This window comes from Bufo bufo, chromosome 3 (assembly GCF_905171765.1).
Source record: "Bufo bufo chromosome 3, aBufBuf1.1, whole genome shotgun sequence".
NCBI lineage: Eukaryota > Metazoa > Chordata > Amphibia > Anura > Bufonidae > Bufo > Bufo bufo.
Window position 1 is genome coordinate 576,792,334 of NC_053391.1, and position 24,179 is coordinate 576,816,512.

The 24,179-nt window shown below is 44.4% G+C and overlaps 1 protein-coding gene across 3 annotated transcripts in view; it reads right to left on the bottom strand.

The window, feature by feature from the left end:
* The window catches only part of ARHGAP9 (Rho GTPase activating protein 9), a 223,264-nt gene that overhangs the window by 128,718 nt on the left and 70,367 nt on the right, over nucleotides 1-24,179 (bottom strand). For all 3 annotated transcript variants that reach the window (XM_040425737.1, XM_040425734.1, XM_040425736.1), the window contains one exon: nucleotides 14,606-14,862. In XM_040425737.1, coding sequence (XP_040281671.1) covers nucleotides 14,606-14,862 — 257 coding nt within the window. The remainder of the gene's footprint in view (nucleotides 1-14,605; nucleotides 14,863-24,179) is intronic.

Below are 24,179 nucleotides of genomic sequence, written 5' to 3' on the forward strand. Positions count from 1 at the left end.
TACTTCATTATAAATACATTCCCAAATACCTTTCATTAGTTATATGGCTTGTTTTGTCTGGGGAGCAATCATTAGGAGAAACGAAATGGCCGCCGTCCTATTACTACACACAAAACCTGTCCTAATAACACAGGAGGACAAGTTACTCCACAACACTGAGCTAAAGGACTGCCTTATCCTCCTCTCTGCTCTGACTGTCAGGGATTATGATCCTGAATACAGTTTGATCTGGTTATCAGCTGAATCTCTGTAGGAATGGAGTTTATGAGCAGATGTGGCTAATGATCAGTAGCTCTTGTATGCAGTCTACATTACCACAGTCTGTCCTGTCCGTCCTCTCGTTGTACTTCATGCCTCCTCATGAACTCCATTCCTACAGAGATTCAGTTGAAGATCTTCTCATCTGTAATCAGGATCATAATCCCTGACAGTCAGAGCAGAGAGGAGGATGAGGCAGCTCTTTACCTCAGTGTTGTGAAGCAACTTGTCCTGCTGTGTGATTAGGACAGGATTTGTGTGTACAAATAGGACAGCTGCCATTTTGTTTCTCCTAATCATTGCTCCCTAGACAAAACGAGCCATTATAACTAATGAAAGGTACTTGGGAATATATTTATAATAAAGTAATATTTAAGAATTTTCATTTTCTTAATTCCCGAAGAACCTCTTTAAGTTCTTTAAAGGCTATGTACACCTTCGGCAGCAATTTTTTTATGATTGCATTTTACTCATTTTGGGCTAAAAATCACTTCTTCAATTGGTCTTTAAAAATATATATTGAGCCGTTCTGCCATAAAGGGTTAACTGTTTGTCTAAGTGCTTGAATTGTACTTTCACTTTGTCTTTGTCATCTAATAAACCTTATTTCTAAATTACTAAAAGGCCATAAGCACTTATTTAAGCCACATTCTTATCAGTAAGATAAATAATTGAGCTATAATGAGTGTTTTGGCGATCAGAGATACGGTAACTTTTAACTTGTCTTTCCTCAGAATGCACACCATTGACAACAACATTCTGGTGTCTATTCATCAACCAACTGCGAATCTACTGAACTAAAGATTAAGTCCAATCTTCAATAATTAGCTCTTTATGTGGCACTGTAAGGTAGGCAATATCCAGGGCACCACCTTTATCCAACACTCCATCCCTATCTTACTAAGCATTCTGTATTAAGAATGCTATTATTTTTCCTTATAACCATGTTATAAGGGAAAATAATAATGATCGGGTCCCCATCCCGATCGTCACCTAGCAACCGTGCGTGAAAATCGCACCGCATCCGCACTTGCTTGCGATTTTCGTGCAGCCCTATTCACTTCTATGGGGCCTGCGTTGCGTGAAAAACGCACAATATAGAGCTTTCTGCGATTTTCACGCAACGCACAAGTGATGCGTGAAAATCACCGCTCATGTGCACAGCCCCATAGAAATTAATGTGTCCGGATTCAGTGTGGGTGTAATGCGTTCACCTCATGCATTGCACCCGTGCGGAAATCTCGCCCCCGTGTGAAAGAGGCCTAATACTTTTGTTGTAGTGTATGATTGTTTCCAGTCTGTTTTTATATCAAACTATAAACACCGGTGGTCACTAGTCCCCAAATGTTCTTCCACCTTATGGTTCATGCACACGACCGTATGTATTTTCCGGTCCACAAAACACGGATTCACAAAAAAAAGGATGATGTCCGTGTGACGTCCGTGTTGTATCTGTTCTTTTTTTTTGCAGAATGGACATGCAGACATACAGACACAAAATGAACACGGAGTCATTTCCGGGTTTTTTCTAGCCCCATTGAAGTGAATGGTTCCGCACATGGATCTGTAAAACAACGGAACGGAAATGGAAAAAAAATATGTGCGTGTACATGAGCCCTTAACCTCAGACATCACATTCCCATTTGTGAAGCCCAGATCCCCATTTGTGGAGATCTGGTTATTGTGTTGTGTAGTACAGTACAGTTACAATGTCATGCTGCAACCTCTAGCCACATGACATGTGGCATATTGTTTTTTCACATACCCACTGGATATTCTGTAAAGTCTAATCAAGGTGTCTAGAACCCATTGCAGGTGGTTGGCATAGCAAATGCAAGAGGAAATAAGCACAGCTACTGTGCTGTTTCAATACTTCCCATCGTCAGACTGTCCCACCAGAGTACCAGAGGATTCTCTGGTGGGCCCAGGCTCTGACACCATAGCAGACCCCAAAGGTCCAGGAGAAAAAAAAAACATCTGGAGCTGCATTTGGCGCCAATCACTTGCCACTAGGGTCTATTTCTTTGAATCAAAACCCATTAGACTTTATTCATATTATGGAAGTTGGGCCCCAAGAATAATTTCATCTGGTGGACCCAAAGAACCTCAGTCTGACACTGAAACATGAAAGGAGATGAGCACCACAATTAATCAGACATGGCAATGAGCCTACAGAAGCATACATTTCTGATTCCAAATGTCATGGCAGACTGTAATACTGTACTTTCAAAAACAGTACAGAGAGATCTGTCAAAGGTATGCCAAAAATGCATTGTTTTTTAATACATTTGGTGGGAATGTAAGAATCACTCCCTGCAGTCTAAAAGTCTGGCTTTAAAAAGTTGCATAACAAGGGCCTTGGTGACTTTTTGGGCTTATTTGCACAGTAAGACTGTAAGAGATAGTGTTCATAAGCTCCCATTGCAAAAAAATATATAAAAAGTATACCGTGTTTTATTTTACTGTATACCATTGTATGGAGTAGTGTAGTCTACTATGCTATTCCATACTCCAAAAAAATGTACACCAATATTTACTGGCCCAAACAAGGCCAAAACAACATGCTTCTGACCTCCCTAGGGTGAATGGAGATCTAAAGAGACTTTACCCAGACTATACACCTAGCATAGGTCATAACATGACATGAACAGATTTACATTTTATTTTTTTACTTTATTTTTTCATTTTATACAAGATCCCATTCATCTCTTGCTTTCATTACAACGTTGCTTAAACTTAACAGAGTAGATCCATGTCTGCTTAAAAATAAAAATGTGATTAGGGTATGGCCACACGTAGCATAAAGACTACAGATTTTCTCCAGCAGAATTGCTTGCTGAAAATCCGCAGCATTAACAGTAGCCACTAAGTGAATTAATATTTTTTTTTTTAATCTCATCCACCCACTGCACCAACACAAACACATACACACATTTATTAACTTACAGGCTGCAAGTTCTCGGTTCTCCTCTTGTGTCTTTTGAAGGGTAAAAGATCTGCGGTCATGTGACAGGTCATTTAGGTCTACCATTACTATTTCCCAAAGGTCCTTCATACTCTGGTATGTATACCTATGACAGGCAAGGGACCCTACTGTGAATGTATCTGAAGGGGTCCCGGCCTGGTCTGAATTGTACTAGAAAAGACACTGCTTCCGGGCCCCAAAGCAGCTGCTTCCCCTGTAGTTACACCACTGTGGCTATTGTTTATTTATGTAGTACCGCTCCTGATTAATGGTACAGTCATGGCCGTAAATGTTGGCACCCCTGAAATTTTGTTATACATTTTGCTATACACATGTTTATTCCCTTTGTGTGTATTGGAACAAAACCAAAAAAAGGGAGGGAAAAAATTGGACATAATGTCACACCAAACTCCAAAAATGGGCTGGACAAAATTATTGGCACCCTTTCAAAAATGTGGATAAATAAGATTGTTTCAATAATGTGATGCTCCTTTAAATTTACCTGGGGCAAGTAACAGGTGTGGGCAATATAAAAATCACACATGAAAGCAGATAAAAAGGAGAGCAATTCACTTAGTCTTTGCATTGTGTGTCTGTGTGTGCCACACTAAGCATGGACAACAGAAAGAGGACTTGAGAACCAAAATTGTGGAATAATATCAACAATCTCAAGGTTAGGCCTCATGCACACAACCGTTGTTCGGGTCCGCATCCGAGGCGCAGTTTTTGTGGCTCGGGTGCGGACCCATTTACTTCAATGGGGCCGCAAAAGATGTGGACAGCACTCCGTGTGCTGTCCGCATCCGTTGCTCCGTTCCGTGGCCCCGCAAAAAAAATATAACTGTCACGAGGGTATCAAGAGCCACGTCTGACTCCGTTATACCCAGGGTCAGGAAGTCGCAGCGGGTGGCTGCGCGCTCTATATCTAAAGATCACGGTGTTTCTTAGTTATTGTTTTCTGTGTTTGCCTTGCTATCCTTTTTGTCTCTCTCAGGGATCCGTAGCTTCTCCTCCTCAGCTGTTTCTTGTCTGCCACTCCCTACCTCCTTATATTCTCCCCTCACACTTCTCTAGTTGCCAGTTATAGAGCTTCCTGCCTGGACATCTATACTGACCCACTGGAGTGGTTAATCCTGGTTGTTGTTCCTGTGTGCTACCCTCCGGATCCCTGTTTGGCTTATTATTGTCTCTTGTTGTCGCCCACCTGGGAATATATGTTGAGTCTGTGTTGTCTGTCCTCCCCTTGGTGTTTTCCCTTAGAGTTAGTGGTGCGGACTAGTGTTCCCATCGCCCTGTTCACTACCTAGGGCTCAGCTCAGGGAAAGCCAGGGCTTTAGGCACGTGATCGGCGTACGGGTGAGGAACCCGTCTAGGGACGTCAGGGCAGCCAGGTGCCAGCCGCCAGGTGAGTCAGGGGTCACCATCTTCCCTCTCACTTGGGCAGGGCCTTCCTCGTTCCCTCCCTCTGTGTCATGTATGTGATAGCCACGCCGACCGTGATATTATAACTGGCCCTTACTTTTTGAGAAAAAAATAAATAAATAAATAAATATTTTTTTTAATTGTTGTTTTTTTTTCTCTCTCTACTTAGAATCCAATATGGATCCTATTGATGCCTTGGCTGAACAGCTTCAAAGCCTGTCTTTGGAGGTGGCAGGATTGAAGGCGTCTGTTCTCCAACAACAGCAGCAGACCGCACCCCCAGCGGTTGCTATGGGTAACCAGGTTGTCACTGAACCCAAGGTTGCTCTTCCCGACAGATTTTCTGGGGGAAGGGACAAATTTGCGACGTTCTGTGAGGCCTGCAAATTATATTTTAAGTTGCGCCCTTACTCCTCAGGTCATGAAGAACAGCGGGTAGGAATTGTCATTTCCCTGCTTCAGGGGGATCCGCAATCCTGGGCGTTCTCGTTACCCCCTGGTTCTCAGGCTCTTCGGTCAGTGGAGGGATTTTTTGGGGCTTTGGGTCTCATATATGATGACCCTGACCGAGTCGCCCTGGCTGAGTCGAAGTTACGGAGACTCCTACAGGGAGATCGGTCAGCAGAGGAATATTGCTCAGAGTTCCGTAGGTGGGCTACGGATACTCAGTGGAACGACCCGGCTCTCAGGAGTCAGTTCTGCTCTGGGTTATCTGAAAGGGTTAAGGATGCACTGGCGCTGTATGAGACCCCCCTTTCCCTTGATGCTGTTATGTCCCTCTCTATCAGAATAGATAGACGTCTTAGGGAGAGATCGAAAATTCCGGAGCAATTGGTTACCTCTCCCAAGCAACAGTCAGCCTGTACTGACTTAGATGAGCCTATGCAGCTAGGCGGAACTTCTCGTCAGGTCCGTCCTCCCGAGGTTCGCCGTAGGGGGGGAGCTTGTTTTTTCTGTGGGGGGAGGGGTCATTTCATTAATGTCTGTCCCTCCTTTCTCAAAAACAAAAGACCGTCGGAAAACTACTAACCCCGGGCTGTGCGGAGGATGTCAGCCGGGGGGTATACGTTTCCTCCATACGAACATCTCAATTTGTGTTACCAGCGGTCATTGTTTTTGGTGTTAAGACGGAGTCTATTTCTGTTTTTCTAGACAGTGGAGCAGGGGTAAACTTGATTGATGCCCATTTTGCCCGCACTATGGGTTTGTCTCTCTGTACGCTGCAGAGACCTATTCCCGTATTCGCTATAGATTCTGCTCCTCTGTCTCAGAGAAACCTCACCCACATTGTTCGTAATTTACACCTTCGGGTAGGGGACCACCATAATGAGTGTCTTGCATGTTACGTTCTGGAGGGCCTTCCCTCTCCGGTGGTGTTGGGTCTTCCCTGGTTGGTAGCGCACAATCCAGTGGTGGATTGGCAGGCCAGGGAGATATTGGAGTGGAGTGAGCATTGCAGAGTGAATTGCTTAAATAACAATTGCTTAATCGCCTCCATAGCTTCCCTACCTACATTTATTTCGGACTTTGAGGACGTTTTTTCTGAAAAGGGTTGTCAGAAACTACCACCTCATTGTCCTTATGATTGCCCGGTTAACCTGATTCCCGGGGCAAAATTACCCAAGTCCAGGTTGTATAATCTTTCGGGTCCCGAGAGACAAGCCATGAAAGATTATATCTCCGAGAGTCTGGCTAAGGGACACATCAGACCCTCTTCTTCACCCGTGGCTGCAGGGTTTTTCTTTGTTAAAAAGAAAGATGGGGGCCTGCGTCCTTGCTTAGATTTCCGTGAGTTAAACCAGATAACCATCCATGACCCATACCCTCTTCCTCTCATTCCTGACCTTTTTAATCAGATTGCGGGTGCTAAGTGGTTCTCCAAACTTGATCTTAGGGGGGCCTACAATCTGATTCGTATCAGGGAAGGGGATGAGTGGAAGACAGCTTTTAACACCCCTGAGGGGCATTATGAAAATCTAGTTATGCCTTTCGGTCTGACCAATGCTCCTGCTGTCTTCCAACATTTCGTTAATGATATTTTTAGTCATCTCATCGGCAGGTTTGTAGTCATATACCTAGATGATATCTTAATTTATTCGGCTGATCTGAAAACACATGAGGTGCATGTCAGGCAAGTACTGCAGGTCCTACGGACGAATAAATTATATGCGAAAATTGAAAAATGTGTCTTCGCTGTTCAGGAATTACAGTTCCTGGGATATCTATTATCTGCTTCAGGTTTCCGCATGGATCTTGGGAAGGTCCAGGCAATTTTAGATTGGGATCTTCCTGAGAACCTTAAAGCCCTACAACGGTTTTTGGGTTTCGCTAATTTCTATAGAAAGTTCATTAAAAATTATTCAGTGATCGTTAAACCCCTTACCGACATGACTAGGAAGGGGACGGATTTTTCCAAATGGTCTGACGCCGCTAAAGATGCATTTTCCTCTCTAAAGGAGAGGTTTACCTCGGCACCTGTTCTAATTCAACCTGATGTCTCCCAGCCTTTTATTGTCGAGGTAGATGCGTCAGAGGTGGGAGTGGGAGCTGTATTGTCTCAGGGTCCGTCTCCTGGCAAATGGCGTCCTTGCGCTTTCTTTTCCAAAAAATTATCTTCTGCGGAGAAGAATTATGATATTGGAAATAGGGAACTGTTGGCGATTAAACTGGCGCTTGAAGAGTGGCGTCACTTCTTAGAGGGAGCAGTCCACCCCGTCACGGTGATTACGGATCACAAGAACCTTCTGTACCTAGAATCGGCTAAACGTCTCACCCCTAGACAAGCTAGGTGGTCGCTATTCTTTACCAGATTTAACTTTGTAATCACCTATCGTCCTGGGGCAAAAAATACCAAGGCAGACGCATTATCTCGTAGTTTCCCTGGAGGGGGTAATGTTTGTGATCCGGTACCTATTTTACAAAGAGGAGTGGTTGTCTCTGCTGTACACTCTGTTCTAGAGGGAAAGGTGTTAGAGGCTCAGGGGGACGCCCCGGCCTCTTGCCCCTCAGAGAAATTGTTTGTACCGTTAAACCTGCGTCTTGAATTATTAAAAGAACATCATAATTCGGCACTTGCTGGACACCCGGGTAGTAAAGCAACCTTGGAGCTTTTATCTCGTCGTTTTTGGTGGCCAAGGTTGCGTCAGGATGTAATGGATTTCGTGTCTACTTGTTCTACTTGTGCACGCGCGAAAGTCTCTCATACACGTCCAGCAGGGTCTTTATTGCCACTTTTCATCCCCAATAGGCCATGGACACATCTGTCAATGGATTTCATCACTGACTTACCGTTGTCGGCGGGTAAAACAGTTATCTTGGTAGTAGTAGACAGGTTTAGCAAAATGGTACACTTTATTGCGCTACCCGCACTTCCTAATGCTAAAACTCTCGCTCAGGTGTTTATCAGTGAAATCGTGAAGCTTCACGGGGTCCCTTCCGATGTGGTTTCGGATCGGGGAACCCAGTTTATTTCTAAGTTTTGGAAAGCTTTTTGTTCCCGTTTGGGGGTTCACTTGTCCTTTTCCTCAGCTTTCCATCCTCAGTCGAATGGACAGACTGAGCGTACCAACCAAAACCTAGAAACATATTTAAGGTGTTTTGTGTCTGAAAACCAAGAGTTGTGGTCATCATATTTACCGTTAGCTGAGTTTGCCATAAATAATCATTATCAGGAGTCCACTGGCAAGTCACCATTCCTTGGTGCATACGGTTTTCATCCCCAATTTTATACTTTCAAAGAGGGGGGGTCTTCTGGGGTTCCCGAAGAGGAAAGGTTTTCTTCATCTCTTTCATCGGTATGGCAGAAGGTGCAAGTTAACTTGAAAAAGATGAGTGGTAAATATAAATGCATGGCCGATAAGAAACGGTCGCCAGGTCCGGACCTAGGAGTGAATGACTATGTGTGGTTGTCTACTAGGAATATTAAGTTGAAGGTTCCCTCTTGGAAACTGGGTCCTAGGTTCATTGGTCCCTATAAAATAGTAGCCGTCATTAACCCTGTGGCTTTTTGCCTGGAGCTACCTCAGACTTTTAAGATCCATAACGTCTTCCATAAATCGTTACTCAAGAAGTATGTTCCACCTCTAGAACCATCGCCGCTGCCACCTCCTCCTGTTATTGTGGATGGTAATCTGGAGTTTCAAATAGCCAGAATTGTTGATTCTCGTCGGGTCCGCCGCTCTCTTCAGTATCTGGTGCATTGGAGGGGTTACGGTCCCGAGGAAAGAATGTGGGTTCCAGTGTCAGAGGTAAACGCTAACAGGTTAATTCAGACTTTCCACGCCTCTCATCCGGAGAGACCTGGTCCTGAGTGTCCGGAGGCCCCTCGTGAAAGGGGGGGTACTGTCACGAGGGTATCAAGAGCCACGTCTGACTCCGTTATACCCGGGATCAGGAAGTCGCAGCGGGTGGCTGCGCGCTCTATATCTAAAGATCACGGTGTTTCTTAGTTATTGTTTTCTGTGTTTGCCTTGCTATCCTTTTTGTCTCTCTCAGGGATCCGTAGCTTCTCCTCCTCAGCTGTTTCTTGTCTGCCACTCCCTACCTCCTTATATTCTCCCCTCACACTTCTCTAGTTGCCAGTTATAGAGCTTCCTGCCTGGACATCTATACTGACCCACTGGAGTGGTTAATCCTGGTTGTTGTTCCTGTGTGCTACCCTCCGGATCCCTGTTTGGCTTATTGTTGTCTCTTGTTGTCGCCCACCTGGGAATATATGTTGAGTCTGTGTTGTCTGTCCTCCCCTTGGTGTTTTCCCTTAGAGTTAGTGGTGCGGACTAGTGTTCCCATCGCCCTGTTCACTACCTAGGGCTCAGCTCAGGGAAAGCCAGGGCTTTAGGCACGTGATCGGCGTACAGGTGAGGAACCCGTCTAGGGACGTCAGGGCAGCCAGGTGCCAGCCGCCAGGTGAGTCAGGGGTCACCATCTTCCCTCTCACTTGGGCAGGGCCTTCCTCGTTCCCTCCCTCTGTGTCACGTATGTGATAGCCACGCCGACCGTGATAATAACATGTCCTATTCTTGTCTGTTTTGCGGACAAGAATAGGCATGTCTACAATGGGCCGCCCGTTCCATTCCGCAAATTGCGGAAGGCACACGGGCGGCTTAAGTTTTCTGCGGATCCGCAAAAAACGGAACGGTCGTATGCATGAGGCCTTACAAGTCCATCTCCAGAGATCTAGATTTGCCTTTGTCCACAGTGTGCAACATTATCAAGAAGTTTGCAACCCATGGCACTGTAGCTAATCTCCCTGGGCGTGGATGGAATAGAAATATAGATGAAAGGTGTCAACGCAGGATAGTCCGGATGGTGGATAGGCAGCCCCAAACAAGTTCCAAAGATATTCAAGCTGTCCTGCAGGCTCAGGGAGCATCAGTGTCAGCGCGAACTATCCATCGACATTTAAATGAAATGAAACGCTATGGCAGGAGACCCAGGAGGACCACACTGCTGACACAGAGACATAAAAAAGCAAGACTACATTTTGCAAAAACTTAAGTAAGCCAAAATCCTTCTGGGAAAACGTCTTGTGGACAGATGAGACCAAGATAGAGCTTTTTGGTAAGGCACATCATTCTACTGTTTACCGAAAACGGAATAAGAACTACAAAGAAAAGAACACAGTACCTACAGTGAAATATGGTGAAGGTTCATTGATATTTTGGGGTTGTTTTGCTGCCTCTGGCACTGGATGCCTTGAATGTGTGCAAGGCATCATGAAATCTGAGGATTACCAATGGATTTTGGGTCGCACTGTAGAGCCCAGTGTCAGAAAGCTGGGTTTGGGTCCGAGATCTTGGGTCTTCCAGCAGGACAATGACCACAAACATACGTCAAAAAGCACCCAGAAATGGATGGCAACAAAGCGCTGGAGAGTTCTGAAGTGGCCAGCAATGAGTCCAGATCTAAATCCCATTGAACACCTGTGGAGAGATCTTAAAATTGCTGTTGGGAAAAGGTGTCCTTCTAATAAGAGAGACCTGGAGCCAGGGGCGGACACAGACAGCAGAGGGCCCCTGTGCAAATAATGTGCCTGCCCCCCCTCCTCTCAAGCCAAATTCTCAACATAACCTATTCCGTCCTAACATTACTTATAGCAATACAAAACATACAGGGTAAGGCAACCTTCACACCTGCGGCACTACGCCACGGCCACCTGATCCGGCAGAGAATGCATGGAATTGGCTGGACACAAACTCAGGCATGCAGCGGTTTGTGTCCCACTGATTCTCTGCATTTTTGCCGGATTGTGGCCGATCTCTGCTAGACCCCATTATAGTTAATGTGGCCGGCGGACATTCTGTCTGCATCCAGCAGTGCTGGAGCATTCCGGAAGGCTATTCTCTGCAAGAAGAACCTGCCAGAATCACTAACTCCGATGTGAAGGTAGCCTAATACAGGTCCACATACCTCTTACATCCAGGGACGTCTTAGTTGATGTAGATGTTCTCTGTCCTCATCTTCTTGTTTCAGACCACACCGCCATGATGATTTCTTTCTGTCATCTCTTCTTTCTGCAGGGTTTGACAGACAGACAACTTAGTTTCCTAGTTTTCCATCATTCTCCCACCTAATCAACACCCCTCTAATACTGTGCCTGCTGTGCTCCCTATACTAGTTACACACAGATAGTTCCCCTTAAATAATTACTGGCACACAGTGTCCTAAAAAATAACTGCGCCCAGGAAACAGTGTCCCTGACACTAATAGTGTAAATATAATGTTCCCCAAAAATAAGTGTGCTAAGCTGATACCGTGCCAGGGTGCCCACCAAAGTAACAGTGCTCCCTAAAATCCCACCAAAAGAAATAATTATCTACCAGACATAAAAGTTCCCTGTTGTGTGGCAGTATAAAAAAAATCTCCTCTTAGTGCCCCCTGTAGAGTCAATGTCCTCATAGTACCGTCATAATGTGTGCCAATGCCCTCTACTGTTTGCCAAAAAAAAACCCTCTTAGTGCCCCCAGTTAAGCCAAGGTCCCCATAGTGCCCTATAATTTGTGCCAGTATGAAATACTCCTATATCGTGTGCCTCCCTTTGTTACCATGGTGCCTGACAATGTGCCAGTAAAAAATGCCCCCATAATGTGTGCCAGTATATAAAATAGGGTCACCAGTAGATGCCCCCATACTGCTCCCCCCTTCTTAGTGCCCCCCATGTCTGCCAATATATAAGATAGAGCCCCAGAAGATGCCCCCATAGTGCTCCTCTCCCCCCTGCTCCATAGTGCCCCCCATGTGTGCCAGTATATAACATAAGGTCCCCATAGTGCTCCTCCCCCTCCATAGTACCCCCCATGTGTGCCAGTAACTAACATAGGGCCCTCATAGTGCTCCTCCCCCTCCTTAGTGCCCCCCATGTGTGCCAGTATATAAAATAGGGCCCCAATAGTACTCCCCCCTCCATAGTGCCAGCATGTGTGTCAGTATTTAAAATAGGGCCACCCATAGTGCTCCCCCTCCATAGTGCCCCCCTTGTGTGCCAGTATATAAAATAGGGCCCCAATAGTACTCCCCCCCTCTATAGTGCCCCCATGTGTGTCAGTATTTAAAATAGGGCCCTCCATAGTGCCCCCCATAGTGCCCCCCATGTGTGCCAATATATAAAATAGAGCCCTCCATAGTGCCCCCCATGTGTGCCAATATATAAAATAGGACCCCAATCGTACTCCCCCCCCCTCCACAGTGCCCCCATGTGTGTTAGTATTTAAAATAGGGCCCCCATAGTGCTCCTCCTCCTCCATAGTGCCCATAAGATAGGGCCCCCAGTAGATGCCCCCATGAGTGCCAGATAGGGCCCCTAGTAAAGTGTAAATAAATAAAAATATAAACTCACATACTTACCTCCTTGCCGCTTTCAGCGATGCGATGCAGGCCTCTTCTGGCCTGTGTCCCACGCTGTATGGCTCAGGCGGCGTGATGACGTCATCGCTCCGCCTGTTCCGTCCTCTGATAGGCTGCAGGCACTAGGCCTGCAACCTATCAGAGGAAGGGGAAGGGAGACGCCTCTCCCCTGCCCCGTCGCAGCATCCATCCGTATCGCTGTCCTAAGGACAGCGATACAGATGAATAGAGATGAGCGCTTCCACAATGGAAGCGCTCATGTCCCCCTGCTGCCGGTAGGAAGGGGCCCCCTCCTGCTCTGGGCCCCTGTGCAGCCGCATCGGCTGCACATGCGGTATGTCCGCCCCTGCCTGGAGCAGTTTGCTAAGGAAGAGTGGTCCAAAATTCTGGTGAGAGGTGTCAGAAGCTTATTGATGGTTATAGGAAGCGACTGACAGTTATTTTTTCCAAAGGGTGTGCAACCAAATATTAAGTTAAGGGTGTCAATAATTTTGTCCAGCCCATTTTGGAGTTTGGTGTGACATTATGTCCAATTTGCTTTTTTTCCTCCTTTTTTGTTTTTTTTCCAATACACACAAAGGGAATAAACATGTGTATAGCAAAATGTGTTACTGCAATACTTTTCTGTGAGAAATACTTCATTTTCTTTAAAAATTTCAGGGGTGCCAACATATACGGCCATGACTGTATATGTTATGTTGCCCCTTGATGCACTGATCTATTTTTTATCATTTATTTTAATTTTAGAAGACACCCATTAAAATCATAAAAATTCATGTTTTGAGCACTGAGGAGTTAAGTTAACAATTGCTGCTCCAGCCCATTTAATTCTATATTCAGTACTCCACAAAAATAAGTGAATAGAATGAATAGCTGTGTTAATGGTAAAAGTAAAAAGTAGGTCTTGGAAGGCAGGTACAGAAAAACCAAAGTGCAAAAACTAAAATAGCCCTGAGTTCTCAAAAACAAGTTTGTATGATGGCTGTGCTTCTTTGTACAATCATAACTGTAAACAGTTATGTCTGGACTTCCCTAATGTTTTTTTAGCCATATTATTCCCTGTTTCAGCTGCACAGCTAGATGCATTTCACTTAGAAGCAGGAGTCGTATCCCTTCTGCCAGCACTGTACTGCTGTGACATCCTTTCCCTTACTTCCCACTATTTTGTTTTCAGCTCTGTAGCTCACAGAACAGATAAGGAGAAATAAATCACATTTACAGACACAAAGGAGGGTGTTTTCCAGTATATTATATGGTACATTAAATTATGCCATTAATTAATATATCTTGTCCCACATTAAAACAAAATTAAATAAAATAAAGTCCTCATATGTGGCTTTTGAAAGACAGTGATGAAAAAACAGCAAAGAAAAATGAAAACTGGCTGCAGTGCTAGAGGGTTAACACACAAAAATATTTGAAAACAGTTTTTCAGTATCTTGATATGAGATTATCAATTCAAAGTACTGAAAGTGTTTCTAATAGCAGATTCATAATTGCACCTGTGAAACCCAATTCCGGTTAGCAAATCCTGTGTATGCCTATCTATATACTGTACATACATGCAACTGCCAGATCTGAACTTGTGACTCAATCGTACCGTGGTCACAGAAGTGACTTCTGCTTGTGGTGGGTAAAAGGAAATCTACAAGCCATCATGCAGTACATAATACAGTATATTACACAGGGACAGACGTTACCACCATACAAACCAAGCAAATGCTTGATGACCCATAGATCAGAGGTCCCCATAATGGCCACAATCGGTTGGCTGGAAAAAAAAAATGAAATAAAAAAAAGCAGGGACAGACATACAGTTCAGCTGCACAGGGAAGGGGTTTTCCCAGCTGTGGAGCACCCAGGCTGCACTGCTAAGTAGATGGGGTCGGGCTTAATAGCATAAGGGTGGGGCTTAGTTGTTTTTGCAGCAGTGCAATGGGTGCCCCCAGACATAACTTTCCTTGAGGCCCCAGAAATGGCAATTTTGCCCCTGAAGAAACACACATGATTCAGTTCAAGGTTTGGATCCCATTGCACATGTAGAATGGAATACATTATTCACATAAAACTATACGGTGTAATACTAGTGCCTCATTGATAAAAAAAAAAAAATCCTACCTTTTCAGAAATGCACTTTTGGAATGTGTTTTTCTGCTTTTCACTTTTAGGAAACTGTCCATGCCAAGAAGAACTCAGAGAGAAGCTGGCACTCTTTTTATGTGCTCTTGTCAAGCTCCCCGTTATTTTCCCCATGTTGGGCTCCTTATTTCGAGAGTCCTCACAAGTTTGGTTACTACAACTTTGTTCTTCCATTTTAGAGGAGGAGAACGGAGGAATGAGGAGGTTATCCTGGGATCTATGAAATAATTTACTCACTGTCACAGAAAAAAAAAAGACAAGACAAGATCATTAGGAACTGACCAGCAACATAATGCTGATTCAACTCAAGCTTCATCTGCCTATCCACCTAGCCATGAGGACATCCTGTGGTTACGCCTACTGCCTTATCTGATCTCTGTGATCTGAGGGTTTAGCATATGCTGCATAGTTTATTTCCGCCAACTATAAGTAGCCATACACATTAGACACAAGTAGGTTTAAGATTGAACAAACAGGTCAGTCCATATTGGCCTTTACAGTCATTCATATTAGTTACATATTGTCAAGTACACAGGGAGCGGTCAAGTCTGAGACTGTTCGGGGAAAATTCTTTCTTTCATGGAAAGATCGATTACAGACTAGCGACTATTGGACTAAAATGGCCGACTGCTTTCAGAGGATAGTGGTCTATTATCAGTTGGCTATAACAATGGTTTGTGGTAGATTTCACCTGAGGCCCACTCGTTTTGGTTGAAATCGTCTGTTTTCAACAACCTTAGACTAATGTGTATAAAAGCCACCTTTTAGGCGACATTTGTATAATAGTGTACCAGAATCAAATAAATTAACTGATTATAAGCCCCTTTCGTCCCAGCACCGTATATGAATGGTGGAAGGAGGGACTTTAAATATGGCGCCCCTTGCTAGTGCAGCGGGTGCCATAGCCACCGGGTCTCTGCTGTTTCAAACAGGAGAGGTCTGGGGCTAATGCCTGCGGCCAGGTGTAACACCGATCACAGACATTTAACCCTTTAGATGCCAAGGCCAAATGTGAACACGGCATCTAAATGCTAAAAACCTGGAAACATTGTGCTTCCGGGCTTTGAACAGCTCCTCCACTATCTATATTTTCAAATCTTAAAATCCTTAAATTTTTACACTGCCCAATAAACCTAATGATAGACTGACACCTCCTGCGCAGTACAGATCACTTTTCAGCAGTCATCTCTGTTATCGTTATAGGCAGCATTACAATGCCAGGTAACACCTATGATGTCTACACAGGTCACAGAGCTTATCTACAAAACTGTCCCATAGAGGTCAATGAGTCACCTGTGTCTATTGTGCCTATTGTATGTGACTGCTGTACAGCATACTGTATCCCCAAATGTATGTTGTTAGGACACCGGGGCAGGCTGGCCATAGACCCTACCGGGAAGTTTCCCAGAGGGCCATCCAAGCCCTCCTCACAATCATCGGCCAGGTACGCAAACGGCCTGATGCTCCCAGCATTAATTAATTACTTATGTACCCACAGCCACAGGTGCTGTCCTGAATTCAACTGTATCGCCATCCTCCGTCATAGGCCGCTAGGCCTGAAGCCTTTGATGCAGTGCATGAACGGTGCAGGTAGTTATGAAGTGGATACATCAATGGAACCATTTGTGCTGGGACGCAGGTGGTATGATGACGTCATCTGGTGTCTCAGGTCACAGGCTGAGTATTGGATTTTTTCTTCTTGGCCACTCGGGTAGCATACTATAAGGACATTACTGGGGGCACTATACTGGGGCATTTTGATTATTACTGGGGACACAATTGAAGGCATTTTTAATACTGGGGTACTATGCGACATTACTTGGGGCACTATAGGGGGCATTACGGGGGATCCTAAAGGGGGCATTAATGGGGGAATATTAAATAATTACATAAACAGCAGTTCTCTCAGAATAGTTCCTTTCCCTATTATCAGAGTCATCTGATAATATACTTGAAGGGCTTCAGGTACAGTTGGCTTCACATTAAGGGGGTCATTTATCAAACTAGTGTAAAGTAGAACTGACTTAGTTGCCCATAGAAACCAATCAGATTCCTTCTTTCATTTTCCAAAGGAGTTATCCAAAATAAAAGGTTGAATCTGATTGGTTGCTATGGGCAACTAAGCCAGTTCTACTTTACACCAGTTTGATAAATGACCCCCTAAGTTTGTAAAGTTTGTAAACCCTAAGGACACACTAAATGTGTCCTAAAGGTTACCTTAGCCTGACAGAGGCCAAAGGAGTGTCCTCGTGTGCTCTTTTTGGCAGGTAAACATCTGTCTAGTGTAGTAGACTACAGGGCCGGGACGACGGGTAGACAAGAGTAGGCACCCGCCTTGGGCGCCACCTTGCTCCCCATAAGAGGGGGCGCTATCATTACACTATGGAGGTGCCTAGGGAGGCACCTCCCAGGGAACGGCAACAGGGAGCAGGAAAAACAATTGCTGTCAATTGCCTAATTTAGGCGCATTTCAGAATAGTAGATTCCAGTACATGACACTGTGGTGTGCCCTGTATTTTGCAGTAGAGCAAATGAGCCTTGGAAAACACAGTCCAAACCACTGATCACCAGGGCTGGATGTGCAATGAGCCGGACCGTGGGTGCAGTTACACGGATGCCAAATTATGCAGAGGGTGAGGAAATGTAGATAATAGTCTATGGTTTGTTCGTGACGCCAATTGCAGCGTGTGCAGGGTACTAACGCAGGGCCCTTTAAGGTGTTGTAACTCACGTACCAGGTTGGGAATGCCAGAGTGGTGTAACGTCTCTGTGTGGCAATGGCAATAGTGTCAACATTGTCTCCTACCTTGGTACGGCTGGACTCCTGGATCCTGGCTCACTTGCAATAAAATGAGTGTTGTGCTAGTAGGAGTAATTGAGGGATTTGGTAGCAGTAATTGAGATCCAGACTTTGAGTAAAGTTCAAACTTGTCTTTACTAGTGTTGAGCTCGAATATTCGAAAAGCGATTATTAATCGCAAATATCCTAACTTCGCAAATTTGCGAATATTACAAATATAGTGCTATATATTCGCTGTATCGAATATTCGTCATTTTTTACATCTGAAAAAACATGATTCCTCCCTGCTTCTTTCTTGTGGGTCAATGAGTCATTGGCCCACAAGCAACTTAAAGGGTTTCTACCACCTCATTTTGACCTAATTAGCTCTCAGACACTAGCGATCTGCTAGTGTCTGCTCTACCTAACAATGCTATTCTCAGACCTGTGCGTGGATCCGTTTCACTAAAAAACAAACTTTTATTAATATGCTAATGAGCCTCTAGGTGCTATGGGGGCGTCTTTTCAGCACCTAGAGGCTCCGTCCACTCACATTGTATGCCGCCCCGCTCGTCTGTTAAGCCCGCCCATCTCCTCTTGAATGCCATCCTCCATCTGAGCCAGCGGACGAATTCTCGCGCCTGCGCCGTGCGCGTCTGTATTCGGCGCAGGCGCAGTGAATGTCTGACCGCTCCCTGCACAGACATCTCGGTCATCGGCGCAGACGCAAAAAACTCAGATCCGATGGCATATTCTAACACACAGGCGTTCCCATGGTGACGGGGACGCTTGTCGAGGAGCAGTATGTCAAAGTGGAATAACAGTACACATTGAAAAAAAAAAGACGAATATTCTAAGTAACGAATATATTCGCTATATTGCTATAACTTTGTTTTTTAGAATATTCGTCATATTCTAAAAAACAAAGTTATAGCAATATAGCGAATATTTGTAAAATACACATATAGACTGCAATTTAGCTAATATAGTGCTATAATCTTTTTTTTTACAGTCTAATTTTTTTGTCTCTTCTGAACTCCAGATTAGGAAAAAATTTACACAAAAAAAACAAATACTATAGCACTATATTAGCTAAATTGCAGTCTGTGTATTTTACGAATATTCGCTATATTGCTATATGTTCTTGTTTTATAATATTACGAATATTCTAAAAAATGAAGTTATAGCAATATAGCGAATATTCGTAAAATACACATATAGACTGCAATTTAGCTAATATAGTGCCATAATCTTTTTTTTTATAGTCTATTTTTTTTGTCTCTTCTGAAGTACAGATTTGGAAAAAATGTACACTATTAAAAAAAACATACTATAGCACTATATTAGCTAAATTGCAGTCTATATGTGTATTTCACGAATATTCGCTATATTGCTATAACTTCATGTTTTAGAATATGACGAATATGACGAATATTCTAAATAACGAAGTTATAGCAATATAGTGAATATTCGTTATTTAGAATATTCTCTCTTTTTTTTTCAATCTGTACAGTTGTTCGCATACTCCTCCCGACAAGCGTCCCCATCACCATAGGAACGGCTGTGGGTTAGAATATACCATCGGATCAGAGTTTTCACGATCTGACAGGCGTTCCCATGGTAACGGGGACGCTTGTCGGGGAGGAGTATGCGAACGACCATACAGATTGGGGGGAAAAAAAGGGGATATTCTAAATAGCCAACCAATAGGAAAGTTGCCTTATACAGTTAAAAGAAAATCGCAATACGCGAATAATTAAATCGCATATTATTCGCGATAAATAGAATAATGACGAAAATTCGATCTCAACGAATATAAGACGAATATTCAATCGAATATTCGCGAAATATTGTGAAATCGAATATGGCACCTCCCGCTCATCCCTAGTCTTTACTAGTTGCAGCTTTCATCCAAACAAGGTGCAGCAATAGTCTTTGGTCCCAGCAGGTATTGGCAATGTATAGCAGGAATTTGGCTTCTGCGCTGACTATCTTCTGCTGCCTTGGGGACTGACTAGCTGAGGAGGAATATGGCTTCTCCTAGTCTCTGGACTTTGACTCACAGTTATGGGGGCGGGTGCGCGATCTTCCGTCCTCCCCCCGTTTATTTTCAGGATGGCCAAGGTAGACCGAGCCTCTAGGTGCTAATGACGCCCCCATAGCACCTAGAGGCTCATTAGCATATAGATATAAGTTCTTTTTTTAGCGAAACGGCTGCCCCAAAACCTATTATATTAGGATGGCTTGTTAGAGCAGACACTAGCGGATCGCTAGTCTCTGACAGCTAATTATGTCAAACGAAGTGGTAGAAACCCTTTAACGACGTTTGTAAAATCAGTTTTGAATACCTTGAGGGGTGTAGTTTCTAGTTTGGGTGGTTTCTATTATGTAAGCCTCGCAAAGTGACTTCAGACCTGAACTCGTCCCTAAAAATTGGGTTTTGGAAAATTTCTGAAAGATTTCAAGATTTGCTTCTAAAATTCTAAGCCTTGTAACATCCCCAAAAATAAAATATCATTCCCAATATGATCCAAACATGAAGTAGACATATGGGAATGTAAATTAATAACTATTTTTGGAGGTATTACTATGTATTATAGAAGTAGAGAAATTGAAACTTGGAAATTTGCAATTTTTTACAAATTTTTGGTAAATTTTATATTTTTTTGTAAATAAAAATGATTTTTTTTTACCCAATTTTAGCAGTGTCATGAAGTACAATATGTGACGAAAAAACATTCTCAGAACGGCCTGGATAAGTCAAAGCGTTTTAAAGTTATCAGCACTTAAAGTGATACTGGTCAGATTTGCAAAAAATGGCCAAGTCCTTAAGGTGAAATAGGGCTGAGTCCTTAAGGGGTTAACAATTGTGCCAGCAATAGGTATTTTTACAGCATCACCACTGATGTTCATCAATCTTCTGTTTCGTTAACACTGACCACTGTATTAGGACACTCTTGCAGAAAAAAGCAATTGCCTTTAATGGGGACGTATTCAACCCCAATGCTTAGCGCAGCATGAACTCGAAATACATCTCTGCATTATATACTGGCACTGGGGGCGCATTATTACTGGCACTGGGGGGGATAATTATATACTGGCATTGGGAGGAGGATTATGTACTGGCACTGGGAGGAGCATTATATACTGGTATTGGGAGGAGGGTTATATACTGGCACTGAGGGAGCATTATATACTAGCATTGGGGGGAAGCATTATATACTGGCACTTGGGGTGAGCATTATATACTGGCATTGGGAGGAAGATTATATACTGGCACTGTGGGAGCATTATATACTGGCATTGGGAGGAGGATTATATACTACGCACTGGGAAGAGCATTATTGTAATGACCGGCGTCACGCAGAAGGGAGGAGAATGGGAAGGCCCTGTCCAAGGAGAGGGAAAGGAGTGTGACCCCGACTCACCTTGAGGCTGGCACCTGACCTGCCCTGACGTCCCTAGACGGGTTCCTCACCCTGTAACGCCGATCACGTGCCTAAACCCTGGCTTTCCCTAAGATGAGCCCTATGTAGTGAACCGGGCGATGGGATCACTAGTCCGCACCACTGACACTAAAAGGAAAACACCAAGGAGAGGACAGCAATACAGACAAACATATAATCCCAGGTGGGCGACACAGCAGACCACAAAGGCCCAACAGGGATCCGGAGGGTAACGTTCTGGAACCAACAACCAGGGAACACAGCTACACAGCTCCAGTGGGTCATATAGAAGTCCAGGCAGGAAGCTCTGTATCTGGCAACCAGAGAAGTGGAGAGGGATATATAAGGAGTTTGGGATTGCTGGACAAGAGACAGCTGAGGAGAAGGAGCTACGGATCCCTGAGTGAGCCAAAAAGGGTTGCAAGGCAAACCCAGAAAGCTACCATAAAGAAACAGCACTATTTTTATACATAGAGCGCGCAGCCACCCGCTGCGACTTCCTGACCCCGGGTATAACGGAGTCATGCGTGGCTCTTGACACCCTTGTGACAGTACCCCCCTCTCTACGAGGGGCCTCCGGACACTCAGGACTAGGTCTCTTAGGATGAGAGGCATGAAAAGCCCGAACTAAAACCTGTCGGCATTTACCTCAGACGCTGGAACCCACATTCTTTCCTCGGGACCGTAACCCTCCAATGCACCAGATATTGAAGAGAGCGACGGACCCGACGAGAATCAACAATTTTGGATATTTGAAACTCTAGATTACCATCCACAACAACAGGAGGGGGTGGCAGCGGTGACGGTTCTAGAGGTGGAACATACTCTTGAGTAACGACTTAATGAAGACGTTATGGATTTTAAAAGTCTGAGGTAGCTCCAGGCGAAAAGCCATGGGGTTAATGATGGCTACTATTTTGTAAGGGCCAATGAACCTAGGACCCAGTTCCAAGAGGGAACCTTTAATTTAATATTCCTAGTAGACAACCACACATAGTCATTCACTCCTAGGTCCGGACCTGGCGACCGTCTCTTATCAGCCATGCATTTATATTTACCTCCCATATTTTTCAAGTTAGCTTGCACCTTCTGCCATACAAAGGAAAGAGAGATGACAAAACCGTTCTTTTCAGGAACCCCAGAAGACCCCCCCCTCTTTGAAAGTACAGAATTGGGGATGAAAACCATATGCACCAAGAAATGGTGACTTACCAGTGGATTCCTGATGGCGATTATTTATGGCATTACTCGGCTAACGTAAATATGATGACCACACCTCCTGGTTCTCAGACACAAAACACCTTAGATATGTCTCAAGGTTTTTGGTTGGTACCTCAGTCTGTCCATTCGACTGAGGATGGAAAGGCCGAGGAAAAGACAAGTGTACCCCCAAACGGGAACAAAAAGCTTTCCAAAATTAGAAATAAACTGGGTTCCCCGATCCGAAACAACATCGAAAGGGGACCCCGTGAAGCTTCACGATTTTCACTGATGAATACCTGAGCAAGAGTCTTAGCATTAGTAGTGCGGGTAACGCAATGAAGTGTACCATATTGCTAAACCGTCCACTCTACCAAAGATAACTGTTTTACCCTGCAGACAAAGGTAAGTCAGTGATAAAATCCATTGACAGATGTGTCCATGGCCTTTGAGATTGACAAGTGGCATAAAGACCCTGCAGGACGTGTATTAGAGACTTTCGCGCGCGCACAAGTAGAACAAGAAGACACAAAATCAATTACATCCTGACGCAACCTTGGCCACCAAAAACGACGAGACAATAGCTCCAAGGTTGCTTTACTACCCGGGTGCCCAGCAAGTGCCGAATTATGATGTTCCTTTAATAATTTGAGACGCAGGTTTAAAACGGTTCAACAATTTCTCTGAGGGGCAAGAGACCGGGGCGTCCCCCTGGCCTCTAACACCTTCCCTCCAGAACAGAGTGTACCGCAGAGACAACCACTCCTCTTTTGTAGAATGGGTACCGGATCACTCACATTACCCCCTCCAGGGAAACAACAAGATAATGCATCTGCCTTGGTGTTCTTTTCCCCAGGACGATAGGGTAATAACAAAGTTAAACCTGGTAAAAAATAGCGACCACCTAGCTTGTCTAGGGGTGGGAACGCTTAGCTGATTCGAGGTACAGAAGGTTTTTGTGGTCCGTAATCACAGTGACGGGGTGGAGTGCCCCCTCTAAAAAGTGACGCCATTCATCCAAACGCTAGTTTAATAGCATATAGTTCCCTATTGCCAATATCATAGTTCTTCTCTGCTGCAGATAGTTTTTAGAAAAGGAAGCACAAGGACGCCATTTGCCAGGAGACGGACCCTGAGACAGCACAGCCCCCACTTCCACCTCTGATGCATCTACTTCAACAATAAAAGGCTGGGAGACATCAGGTTGGATTAGTACAGGTGCCGAGGTAAAGCTCTCTTTTAGAGAGGAAAAAGCAATTTTAGCGGCGTCAGACCATTTAGAAAAATCAGTCCCCTTCCTAGTCATGTCAGTAAGGGGTTTTACAATCACCGAATAATTTTTAATGAACTTTCTATAGAAATTTGCGAAGCCCAAGAACCGTTGCAGTGCTTTGAGGTTCTCAGGAAGATCCCAATCTAAAATTGCCTGGACCTTCCTAGGATCCATACGGAAACCTGAAGCAGATAATAAATAACCTAGGAACTGTATTTCCTGAATGGCGAAGACACACTTTTCAATTTTAGCATATAATTTATTCGTCCGTAGGACCTGCAGTACCTGTCTGACATGCACCTCATGTGTTTTCAGATCAGACGAATAAATTAAAATATCATCTAGGTATATCACCACAAACCTTCCGATAAGATGACTAAAAATGTCATTAACGAAATGTTGGAAGACAGCAGGAGCATTGGTCAGACCGAAAGGCATGACTAGATTTTCATAATGCCCCTCAGGGGTGTTAAAAGCTGTCTTCCACTCATCTCCTCCCTTGATACGAATCAGATTGTAGGCCCCCCTAAGATCAAGTTTGGAGAACCACCTAGCACCCACAATCTGATTAAACAGGTCAGGAATGAGAGGAAGAGGGTATGGGTCTCGGATGGTTATCCGTTTAAATTCGCGAAAATTCTAGGCAAGGACGCAGGCCCCCATCTTTCTTTTTATGAAGAAAAACCCTGCAGCCACGGGTGAAGAGGGTCTGATGTGTCCCTTAGCCAAGCTCTCGGAGATTATAATCTTTCATGGCTTGTCTCTCCGGACCCGAAAGATTATATAACCTGGTCTTGGGTAATTTTGCACCGGGAATCAGGTTAACCGGGCAATCATAAGGACGGTGAGGTGGTA